Below are 12849 nucleotides of genomic sequence, written 5' to 3'. Positions count from 1 at the left end.
CTTGCAGTTGGTGTTCAGTGTTGGATCAAGTTTAAAATCATTCTGCAAAAAGAAAGGTAAAAATGTTAATAAATTGCATATTCATTGACCAACATACAAGTTACTTATGCTCCGTAATTTTTTTAAATTCTTGATTTCGCTCATATACTGAAGTGTCTGGCTGTGGACCATGGCTACACATACCCTTTGCCTTAAACTGATCTGTTACATTTTATATTCCTGTGGCTGGAAGTAGCTTGAGTTTGTTGTTAATGTTTGACACACTTTTCTGAGTAACAGTTCTTCAGCTGTTAATGTTGTACAAGATGGTACTTGAATTTTGTTTGCTTTTTTTTCCTTCCTGTATTAGAAAATCTTGGTGCTTTTTGTAAGCTCTGTATAAAAGAATTTTTTCTTAAGATTTGTTCATATAATGGTCTGATTCAGGAAAAATAAAATGGGAAAATGGACACTATTTCTGACCTTCAAATAAAACTTTGTATCTTGATTTTCAGACTGTTCACCGAGCCTTGGGGGCATATTAATGTCTTAAGACAGGCTATTTACCTGTGTGGGATGATAGGTCCTTTAGGATCTGGTGAGGCTGTGGAGGAGAGATAAGGTTCTTGAAAAATGCACAGGGCACAGAGTTTACATACAATTTCACAGAGGCCAGGAGCCCTCCTCTTATTTCAGGGAAGAGTCCAAAAACAAACCTTGTTCCCTTGTTGGCTTCTAGCCTTCACTGCATTACACTTGATAATTCTGAAATAGGAAATTATTAATAAACAGGAAGGCTCCCCTTGCCCCCAAAATAAGTCTAGAGCTGTTCACCAAATACCTAAGGACTCAACCATCTATCCTGTTATTCTTAGAATTTTAGGGTTTATTAAGGAGTCTCTGCGTTATATTTCTAGGATCTCCTTTAAAAACAACAACACATTAAGCATTTTGTCATTAGGAAAACATTTTTTTTGCATTCTGTACCTTGCTATTTCAAGCATAGTTACATAACATTTTTAAATAGAGATTTTTTTTTCTGTTTTTATTTTGTGGAGAAGAGTCTCTAAGAAACCTGCATTAGTTGTTTGCTGGCTTAATTTCAGTCTGTATTCAGAAAACTTTTTTATTCTAAATATTAACTTTCTTGAAAGTCATCGAACCTGGGCGGTGTGATTCCACAGATACTTCTCCAGTGTTCAATTCTATTTTATTTGGTGATTACATATTTTAGATGTTGAGCACCTGTGATAGGAGCCCAAAAACGTTGCCATTGAGCACACTTATTTTGAATTCGTGAGCAAGTGAAAGATAGATGAATGTGTGAAAGAATAATCAAGTGGAATAAGTAAAATTATTGTTTACCTCCCCATTCAGTATAAATTCTAATGCACAATTAATGGTTGCTTTCTGCTAATAATTATTGTGAAGTAGCAAGCTAAACAATTCTGGCATGTCAGACATGGATTAATCCACAAAATAATGCCACCTGTCTCCCAGAGGTGCTAATTCTGTTACTATTCATTTAGCTAGGACCTTGAGGGAATGTTTAGCTAGCAAAGAAATGATGCAAAACTCATTGCCCTCAAAGTGTTAACTCTGAGAGTAACCCAGTATGGTTAGATTAATTTGGAATTTCTTTGGGTAGAGTTGGGTCATGGTTGCCACATTTAATGGGACCCTAGTCTTCAAAGTCAATCTGATTACTTCTTAGATAGTTAAAAAGTAATTCTTATTTATGTGTTTATCTTAGATTTTACCCCTAAATTCTTTTCTTTTATGAGATGGAAAAATGTATAGAAATTTGCCTTCTACACCCTCCTCAGTTACGTTTGAACAAGCACAATTTGATAAGTGAAACAAAACAAATGGAACTCTTCTGCCACTTCATTTGGATGTTATATTTAGTGAGGTGAAGGGATGATTGGAATGGCCAGAAGGCAGTCCCGGCCACCTCTGGGCACTGGCCTAACCCTTTTAGGCCTCAGTTTTCTCTTCTAAAAATTACAAGGCCTAATAACTTTGTAGGTCTTCCCTAGCTCAAGTATCAATTGAAGATAATTTTTTTGTTGTTGCTATTGATTGTGTAACTGAGATAGTGAATAAAAATGTGATTGTGGAAATTTAAGGAGAAACTTTCTTTTACATGGCTAATTACAGTCTAAATCAGTGTTGTCCAATAGGACTTCTTGTGATGATGGAAATGCTTTATATTTATGCCATCCAGTGTGCTAGCAATTAGTCACATCTGGCTGTTGAGCACTTTAAATGTCGCTAGTGTGATTGAGGGACCTAATTTTTTAATCTAAATGAAAACATTTAAATAGCCACAAGTGGCTAATAGCTACTATATTATGAACAGTGCAGGTTAAATTCTTAAGCATTCAAAAGGAATCTCACATGTAGATTTACTATGACAGTCTTGTTTTTTATTTGTTGATTTGCAACTGGGATATTTTAGAATTTGGCTTGTATCTCCAAGTCTCAATATTGAAATCTTTCTCCAAGCATAGCCTCCATTTCCAGTTGTAGTCAAGTATGGCTGAGTTACTTGTTACCTTTCCTGGGGATCCTAGAGTTTTTACTTGGTAACCATATGCCTGCATCACTGGCTTCTTAAAGCTATGCCATCCTACTAAGGATTGTACATGTTTACTACAATCTACCTGTAGACTCCTGTCAGTCCCCTGCAGGGCTCCACATTGTTCCTGCATTAGGCTTTATAGTGTCTGGAGCATGTGGTGTTCAGAATTTTATCTTTGTATTTTTTATGAGCTTGATTCTGAAACACTTAAAATGCCACTTTAAAAAATACTTGGTCTTTCATTGGCAAGAAGTTTTTAGTCCTAAAATCTTGAGCCATTAGCAAGATGCTTTTACTGCTAAAATATCTAGGTTACTAGGCCAATAAAAACAGCTGTTGTGTGAATGAATTTCCATTAAATCTGTATTAATTGCTCCAGCATTGCAAGTACTACATTCTTGAAATTTCCACGTTTGGGGATAACAAAGAACTTTGAATGATTCTATCCTGAAATTCTGGACCTTTGAAATGATAAAAATTAATGTAAAGGCGTTCTTTAGGGTTAATGGTTGAAATTGGTAAGCCATGTGTTTGAGACTTAGTCATTTTTCTATGAGATGATAATTTATATAAGATTAAGTTTTTTAATATGGCATGCCAGGTCACAAAACCCATAATATCCTTGAAACTTAATTCAGCCGTAGTGAGTCCAAGAGCGTTCAATGAAAACTTGCATTCCCACTGAGGCTCCGAAACACATCTTCCTGGGACCACAGGCACTGGTTAGTTTCTGTGTTGGCAAACACAGGCGCTAACTGTTTGTCAGTCCCTTGAGTTTTGAATAGAGGGAAACCAAAGCCAGTTGCCATTAAGTAAAGTAATAAAAGCACAAGTTAAAAACCTCAAGCAGTACAGAAGAGTAAATGCCTTCTTATTCTCATACCATTTCTTCTCCCTAAAAAACTATTAACAGCTAAAGTTTTCTTTTTTACAAATGGGGCTAAATTACACCTAGTTTTTATGCTTATATTTTTTAGAAGTCGAGCTTATTGAGGCATAAGTTACGTATGCTAACATTTACCCTTCTTAGGTGTACAGTTCTGTGAATTTTGACAAATATATACACCATAATCAAGATACATAACATTTCAATCCCCCCAAAAAGTTCCTTCTCGTGGCTTCATTTTTGTAACCACTAGCACAATCAAGATATAAAGCATTTCTGTCACTCCAAGAAAGTTTCCTCTTTCAGTTTCAGCCTCAGTTTTAACAGCTGTATTGTGTTCAATTACATGGATTTATGTTAATTTTTCTAAATACCCCCTCATCCGTTTATATTTAGGTTGTTTCTAGTTTTATAATTCAAACAAGGTGCAAGAAATACCTTTGTATATAAATCTTGGTGTGCTTTTACAGCTGCAAACCTAGGGTAAATTCCTAGCAGAGGAGTTAGAGAATTAAAAGCTGTGAGCATTTAACATTTTGATAGGGCCAAAAGCCTACCCGCAAAGTTGTACTAATTTACTTTCCAACCAATTATGCATGAAAGTATCTGTAACTTAGTAACACTGGGTGTCACCAAAATTAATTTTTGCTAACTTGATGAATAAGACATTACCTGGCAAAGTAACTTGTGTTTTTTTTTTTCCTCATTTTAAAAAACATGTCAAAAAGTTCACAAACACACAAAAAATCTAGCCCATGTTATTTGTGATTAAAACCACAATATAACATTAGAGGAAATGTGTATAGAAAAGTTTTACCTTTGTTCTCACTATCCCAGTATAATTTTCATTTCCTGCTTATTTGTATCTACATTTTTGAATATATGTGTACCTTTTTATAATCATTCTCATAGCATATGCACAGTTTGTGCCTGTATTGTTTGCTTTTTAAAAGTTCACATTATTTCATGAGCATTTTTCTTTGTTCCCAGAATCTTCATTGTAATAGTTGTATGTTTCTTCTGTTTTGGGACTGTGACACAGTTCATTTAGTCATTCCACTTCTAAAATTTTTTTTTTTTTAACAGCCACTGATAGCATTTTTTTTTAATTAATGTATTTGTTTATTGGGTGCACTGGGTCTTTGTTGCTGCATACAGGCTTTCTCTAGTTGTGGGGGCTAGTCTTCATTGTGGTGAGCGGGCTCCTCATTGCAGTGGCTTCTCTTGTGGAGCACGGGCTCTAGGCACTCGGCTGGAGTAGTTGTGGCACATGGACTCAATAGTTGTGGCTCACGGGCTCTACTTTTTAACTATTATAAATAAGGCTTCAAATACCACCTTTTAAAAATAAAAGTTTTTAAAAATCCTTTAAAATTGTTTTCTTAGAATGAATTTCTACTAGTCTGATTCTTCTGGATCTAAATATATCATATTGACATGAGAGGGTAGAATTTTTCGTTTGAAATAGTTTTTGTCACTTTATTGGGAATTCAGTAACTTTTCCCTGGAGAAGGAAGCAGTTGCATATCAGTTTGCTTCTATGCCAGCTTAATCTATTTATTTTATTCTTTTTTATGAAAAATTATGAAAATGACATGCTAGTTGTAAAGATTTCATACAGATAATCCATTAATTTAGTAAATTAAATTTTTTAATTGAATTTTTTTCTCAGTAGATCATTTCATGTGTTTCAATATTTTAAAAAAGTACCAAATAATGTACAGTAAACTCTTCTTACCCTTGTTCCCCCGGTACCCAGTTCCCCTTCTTGATGGCAGTTAATTAACATTATCAGATTCTTACACATTTTATGCATTTTTAAGCAAATATATGTGTGTGCTCTGTGTATGTTTGTGTGTTTCTCTCTTTTTAAGCCACAAATGTTAGCTAGCTGTACATACATTTTTGTACATATTTTCTTAGGTTATTTTATTTGTATGTAATTTTTTTAAGTAGATGATACATGTACATTTTTTAAAAATAAAATAATGTAAAGTCTTGAATAGTCCCCCCTCTGTTTCAGTACCCTGTCTGCAGTGTATCGTCCTTTGGTGAGTCTTTATGCATAGAAAACCAAATTGGAAGGTGCATAGTTTTGTTTTCTTTCTGTAGCTGTCAAGCTAACCTTTCACATGTAATAAGGCAGTATAGAGTAGGGGTTAAGAGAAGTGGCTCGGGGGCCAGCTCCCTGCATTCAGATGTCTGCTCTGTCACATGTCAACTGTATCATTGTGGGCAAGTGATTTAACCCATCTGTCCTTTGTAATCATATGTAAAATACATACTTTGCTTAGAATAGTACCATACGTAAGGAGTATGTATATGTGTTTGCTAGTAGTATTGTTTTTATTATTAGGGACAGTGACCAATAAAATAATATGCACTCATCATTTCCAATCAGTTTGATTTATATTAGTGATATATATGGATATGGGTAAATTCAGTTAACAGAAAGAGATGGATGGGATTTGTCATTTGTTTGAACTCTACTTAAATATTTTCGAAAACTTCCAAAAACAGAAGTAAAGCACCTAAAATATATTTTGTTGTTCCTTTCTTATGAGTTGATAGTTTGTTTTTGCATATACTTCTTTAAAATAAACAGATACACTTTCTTTATTAATGAAAGTGTTCCAGAGAAGGTGAGGGTACAGGTAGCTGCTAAGAATGTGAACTTTTTTGCATAGTGCATCACATTTTAAAAATGCTTTCTCATGCACTTTCTACTCAGATTTGGTAAAAATACATACATATCTATACATAATATTTAATTTTAGATGATAGTGGCCCATAAAGTTTTAAGATTCCCAGGCCATAACTTTTAAGGATAAAATTATCAATAACATTAAAAGTAGTTAAGGCAAGCAAGGGGCTCGGAGACTGAATTATATTTCTATCCAATTTTTCCATCCTCAGTTCTTAACAAAAAATTAAGGCAACGACAAAACCTCTTCCCTCTTTCTTACCTTCAGATCCTAGTTACAAAATGGTATATATTTATTGTAGGAAATATTAAAACAGAAGACACACAGAGAAATAACTTAAAATTACTATCCAGCTTAATATTATAACAGCTTGGCATCTAGGCTTCTTGCCTTTTTTCTCTGTATAGATGTGCACACACAGTCACTCAGTTTGTTTGCCTTCTACAGTGATGGCATCAGGAATGCTATACACACTGGCTTTTTTTTTTTTTTAATAAACTTAGTATCATGAACATTTTAATCATGCCATTAAATTATCTATAGAATCATTTATAATAGGTGCATCATATTCCATTGAGCACATATGCTATGCTGAAATTTATTTTGTAGTATATTTATTTCCTACTCGAGCATTTAAAAATAAACTGTATCAGTAAACATCCATATAAACCAGTCTGTTTGGACACCCTTTCATCCTTATGATCAGTTCTGAGACCTGGAGTTACTGGGTTGCAGGATATGTACTTTTTCCATGCGTTTAATACATGTTGCCAAGCTGTTCTCCAGATAGTTGGTATCTCCTAGTGCTTGCCAGCATGAGGAGGACCTTTAGATAAGTCCTTGCCTATTTGAGATGCGAAATCCCCTTCCTCATGGTGCACAGTCACTCTCCAGTGCCTCTAGAAACCTCTCTTCTTCCCTATTTCTCTATTTTTCTATCCTGTATCCTTCCTTCTCCTTCCCACCTCGTACTTCATAGAAGCTAGATTTGATCCAGGTTAGAGGAGATGTTTCAAATGCTGTTTATCCCACTCTTCCCCTGCTTCTCAGTCCATTGCTATATAAAATGCTCGCGAGGCTCTTTTTGTACAGCAACCAAGTTTTCAAAACTCATGCTCATTTCAGTTTTTTAAATTCTGATTTTCACTTTGGTGATTTTAGTAGCGGTTAATCTATTACATTTGTGAAGTAACCTCATGCTCTATCTAGCACAGTGGTTAAGAGAACTATCTCTATTCCTGGAGACTGGGTTCAGATTCCAGCTCCGGTTCTTCTTGACTAGCTTTCTTCAGGATTTTGTGAGGATTTAAAGAGGTGATACTTATAAGTGCTTGATACACTGCCTATCGTATAGTGAGCACTCATAGACTAGCTTTTATTATCATCTCCTCTGACATATGTGTGAGTGAAGTAGGAATTATTTTTCTCATTCTGCATTTCAGTAAATGGGATCAAAAAGATGGAATACTTTTCCTATTGTCACATCTAGAAAGCAGTGGTGTCTGAATCTGAATTTAGGACTTTTGATCTATAGGGACTACTGCAAAGTGGGAAAGCTGAAGTGAATGACAAGAATTGTTTCTAATAATTAGGACAGTACATAGAAGATCATGGAAAGTTTGAAAAGTTTTATGTATAGGGGCCTGAGAAGTGCAGCTTCCAAAAATCTTGACTGTCCTACCAGCAAGTAGGTGAGACGATGAGCTTAGTTCCAGGAGGAGAGGAATGGTTCCCGCGGCATAGAAGGAGAGGTTGCTGTACCCGAAAGCCTAACAGACACAAAGACCAAAGAGTTTTTTTTTTTAAGGTTTAAGATGACTGATCACTAGGATCAAAACATTTAATAGGTTTCTCTACTTTGGTTTAAATTAGAATGGAGTCCTGTTTCAAATATCTATGCTGATTAGGTTTTTATCTTAACTTGTTTCCGACAGGGCACGGTGCTGATGTGAAGTGTGTAGACTGGCATCCAACAAAAGGGTTAGTTGTTTCAGGAAGTAAAGATAGTCAACAGCCAATCAAGTTCTGGGATCCCAAGACTGGGCAGAGTCTTGCAACACTGTAAGTGGTGGGAACCCCACCTTGGTCCCTAAACAAAGGGGAGCAAAGCTGCCTGTATTTAGCTTTCTTTCCTCTCATGTATTCCTGAAAAAGTAGTGTAGGCAACAGATGGACTTTTACCTAGAGGCTTCTTATTTATTAAATATGATTTCTGTCTAAATTCCTAATAAAACAAGGCTTGATTTTTGTTCTGCCACATACATCTAAATTTAATTTGGGTATCATGGGGGTGTGGGGTGGGGAGGAGGTGGTTATTACTACTATTCTAGTTTACTGTCTCCTCATCATAATACATTTTGGCACTGTATGGAGTTGATATGTGTGGCTTTTTTTTTTTTTTTTAATCTTTTGGCCCTGCGGCACGTGGGATCTTATTCCCCGACCAGGGATCAAACCCACGCCCCCTGCATTGGAAGTGCAGAGTCTTAACCACTAGACCTCCAGGGAAGTCCCAATATGTGTGCCATTTGTTAGACACAGCCCAGCTTTCTCCATCTCACTACATCTATTTATAGGGAAATTTTCCCTCCATTTTTGAATCAGTTCTCATTTTTTGTCTGAGGTGTTTAGTTATGATACAGCCACATCATAAAATTTTCTCTTTGAATTATCGGTAAAACATTCACAGTTCTATGAATATGTTGTTAATGTTTTTTTTGACTAAGCAGCTGTATCCTTGTCCCTTTAATTGGAAATTGAGCCATATCCAGAGTGAGCTGGTTGGAGCAAGGCCGCCTTTTTGCACAACTCCAGTGGCCACAGCCAAATAGAACGCCTTGTGAATGGTGCTCCTTGGAGATGTGCATTGTTCAGGCCTCAGCGGTTGCAGAATCTTTAGTTCAAATTAACCCTCAAACTATCTTGTGTCCTTTTTTATGCTTTGACTTAATGAGAGCAACTTCATTGAATTTTTAAAATTTAATGAGCTTTGTTGAATATTAATTTGTGTTCAAGTGCTTCCCCTGCTTCACAGATAAACTTTTCTATCCATTTGAAGTTCTTCTGCTATTTTAACTGGTTAGTGAAAGCTGTGCTTAAGATAATGGACATCATTTCTGTCTTTGACCTGTTTCTTTCACTTGTGCTTTTAACTGTGGTCCTGTAATGTTACATGCTTTATTACTTCTAGGCCAAACTTCTTGCCATCTTGACTACCATGTGCTTTTCAAGAAAAATGGCCATTATGTTGATTTATACTTGTTTTGAATTCTGACAGATTATTTTTTTGGTTCTTTATTTCTAGTCATGCCCATAAAAACACAGTAATGGAAGTGAAATTAAATCTCAATGGCAACTGGCTGCTCACAGCATCACGTGACCATCTCTGTAAACTTTTTGACATCCGGAACCTGAAAGAAGAGCTTCAAGTCTTCCGAGGTCATAAGAAAGAAGCTACAGGTCAGTGGCTATGATGTGCTTCTCATTCTGTTACCCGTGGTGTTCTGAGACCCTAACAGTTTTGTCTTTCTCCATGTTTTTTTTTTGTTTTTTTTTTTTTTAACAGCTGTGGCCTGGCATCCTGTTCATGAAGGGCTTTTTGCCAGTGGAGGGTCTGATGGCTCTTTGTTATTCTGGCATGTCGGGTATGTGGCACTTACTATGTAAAGAAGTTGTACATTTTATGAAGAGAGCACCTGAAAGTGAAAAAAGTGATAGTGTGTTATATTTTTTCTGAGTGTTCATGTCCTTTATCTGTAAACCCAGTTGGAATAGAAAACTTAGGCACCTCTCTTTTTGGCCGTGAAAGTCATGAAGGGAAAGTAAGACCAGCTTCCTTGTTTCTTGTGGTGAGGTTGTTTCTGAAGCATTTCCCTTCTGAGGTGTTCTCTGGATAAAAGGCTGTATTACTGATGACAAATCAGTACCTCCCAAACATGTGGAGTTGACCAGACTCAAAGTAACAGACTTTGGTAACTTTGTGTTACACTAAAAGAAAATGTCTTTTTGGCGGAGGAGGGGTTGGGTAACTTGTGGAAAAGACTACTTTCTGTGGTGCTGTTCGTTACAGGGTAGAGAAAGAAGTGGGTGGGATGGAGATGGCCCACGAAGGAATGATCTGGAGTCTAGCTTGGCATCCTCTTGGACATATTCTTTGCTCAGGCTCAAATGACCATACTAGGTAAGCTCTATGTCAGAAATAACAAGGGATTACTGTATTTATGGAGCAGCAGGAGATAAATGTATATTTTATTGATAGATGAATGTATTGTTTTCTAATTTATTTGTAAGGGCATGTTTGTAGTGGTTTATAAATACATATATTACAAGGAGATTGGGTATTGAATATGACTTTGAATTTTGTTTTGCCTTCTAATTTAAAAAAGTCTTTCTACATAAAAAATTTTTAGAATAAGCATTGTAAAACTTGGTTAAAATTTTTGCCAGAGGACTGTTTAGTACTGTTAAGTGCCCAGAGATACACTGAAACCATACTCCTCTCCTCCCCCCTCCAAATACTTTTATTTTTATTTTGACAGCAAATTTTGGACCCGAAACCGACCAGGTGATAAAATGCGAGATCGATACAATCTAAACCTATTACCTGGAATGTCTGAAGATGGAGTGGAATATGGTGAGGTTCTTGCACTTTATCCTTCTTTGAAATCTGATATTCTGTTATAAAAGTTTTAGGTATTGAGAAGATTTTGCAGAACAAATTTTAGTTTTATAGTTTATTGATTTATAAATCACCAGCAATAATTTTCATTTTTATAAAGTGTTAATTTCATTGGCCCATTACATTTGTAAAATCTCTGTTGACAAATGGCCCTATTCCTATTTATAGATGACCTTGAACCTAATAGCCTGGCAGTAATTCCAGGGATGGGAATACCAGAGCAACTAAAATTAGCTATGGAACAAGAACAGATGGGTAAGAGAAGTTGTACCTATGAATTTTACTTTTTCTATAATTTTACCTATTTCTTAAAATCATGATATTATTTTGAAAATGCCAAAATGATGTATGTTGAGAAATGTTGATAAAAGTGATGTAAACTGCATAATATTTAGAATCTGTTCTTCCAGAAATGTTTTCATTGATGAAGTGGCGACTTTCTTTCATTTCCTTGGCTAACTACTTCTCTTTATGGTCATAGGGAAAGATGAATCAAACGAAATTGAAATGACGATTCCAGGTTTAGATTGGGGAATGGAGGAGGTGATGCAAAAGGATCAGAAAAAAGTACCTCAGAAGAAAGTTCCTTATGCAAAACCTATTCCTGCTCAGTTCCAGCAGGTGAGTAACTAGAAGTGTGCCCCAGCCACGTCACCCCCACCCATGCACTGGGAGACTCTGCTTGGTGAGTCTAATTGAAGTGCAGAAATAGGTTTCTCTTGTATTATCTTATCTGTGGAAGGTACTTCTTCTGTACTACAGGCCTTTTTTGAGCTTTCTTCACATATTTTAGGCATTATTAGGCAGTTCCCATCTGCTGCTTTGAAGTTAGTGCTGAGTTTGTTAAGAATCTTCTCTAGATCTTCTTTTATTCTCACCTCCTTGTTTGCATCCAAGCTATTGGAAGAAGAAAAGAGAGACACAGAGCAGGAAAAGTATGTTGATTTTCTTCGACATATTTTGTCTGACTTCCATTTTGTTTGTTCCCGCAACACAGAGCGCACATGCCCTTTTGAAGAGTCAGGCAGGCCTTGCATCTTAATAACATGCGAGATCTTGCAGCTTTTATCAACTTAGCAATTTCTACCTAGTAATGTGCTCACTTAACTCCATTTCTGTGTCAGTAAGAATTAGTGTTAGAAATAAAGATAGTTTACCAAGTGAGCTGACATATATTCACCAGGTTGGAATGAGCCAGTGACATTTTAGAGTGGCTTTCTCATTCTGTCATTATAATTTACACACTTAGGATATACTTTAATATTTTCTTCTTTCCCAAGGCTTGGATGCAAAATAAAGTTCCAATTCCTGCCCCAAACGAGGTATTGAATGACAGAAAAGAAGACATTAAATTGGAAGAAAAGAAAAAAACACAAGCAGAAATTGAACAAGAAATGGCCACATTGCAGTACACTAACCCACAGCTTCTGGAGGTATGTGAAGCTCTTTTGGGGGATTCAAGATGATCTAAGAAAGTAGTGATTAACATTTTTTTATTGGTATGCTCTTAAGGAGAAGAGAAGGGACTCTCAGATGGGTCTGATGAGCAATATCATTTCTTATTGCTACATTAGGAAGCTAATTTCTAAAAGAATCCTGTTTCTTAGATTTTTAAAACCAGATCAGTCAAGCAGTGTGTAGACCTAAGTTGAATATAGACCAGATAACACCAACATAGTTTTGATTTGGATTCACTTATTTGTCCACAGGTAAAAAAACTTTTCTGTCAGCTCTAGAGCAGGTGGTTTTTTCTTATTTTCCCTACCTTTGGCAGCTACCAAGAATGATAGAACACTAGTAAATTGTTGGGCTTTCCCTGATCAAGATGAATATAAATAGTCCCGACTGCTGTTTCCCAGCACCTAAAAAGAAGCATTCTAGAGTCTGGAAGCCTGAGTGCCTTCAGCACATCTGCATATCCTATAGGCTCTAGTTACTGTTGGGGCGTGAGGAAGTCAATCAATGCCTTATGTTTGTTTTGAGGCTCCCCCAACAAAATAAGTGATAGCAGTATTGT

At 36.0% G+C, this 12849-nt stretch overlaps 1 protein-coding gene across 7 annotated transcripts in view; it reads left to right on the top strand.

Moving 5' to 3' along the window:
• The window catches only part of WDR33 (WD repeat domain 33), a 109679-nt gene that overhangs the window by 78884 nt on the left and 17946 nt on the right, over window positions 1-12849 (top strand). For 6 of the 7 annotated variants that reach the window (XM_057746801.1, XM_057746802.1, XM_057746803.1 and 3 more), the window contains 8 exons: window positions 8089-8215; window positions 9459-9613; window positions 9720-9798; window positions 10224-10334; window positions 10693-10787; window positions 11001-11087; window positions 11314-11453; window positions 12113-12265. In XM_057746801.1, the coding sequence (XP_057602784.1) occupies window positions 8089-8215; window positions 9459-9613; window positions 9720-9798; window positions 10224-10334; window positions 10693-10787; window positions 11001-11087; window positions 11314-11453; window positions 12113-12265 (947 nt within the window). The remainder of the gene's footprint in view (window positions 1-8088; window positions 8216-9458; window positions 9614-9719; window positions 9799-10223; window positions 10335-10692; window positions 10788-11000; window positions 11088-11313; window positions 11454-12112; window positions 12266-12849) is intronic. The other variant, XM_057746804.1, reaches the window with a different exon arrangement.

Source organism: Hippopotamus amphibius, chromosome 8 (assembly GCF_030028045.1).
Source record: "Hippopotamus amphibius kiboko isolate mHipAmp2 chromosome 8, mHipAmp2.hap2, whole genome shotgun sequence".
Taxonomy (NCBI): domain Eukaryota; kingdom Metazoa; phylum Chordata; class Mammalia; order Artiodactyla; family Hippopotamidae; genus Hippopotamus; species Hippopotamus amphibius.
Note: the sequence above shows the minus strand (reverse complement) of the source record. Positions and strands in the feature narration are given on the sequence as shown.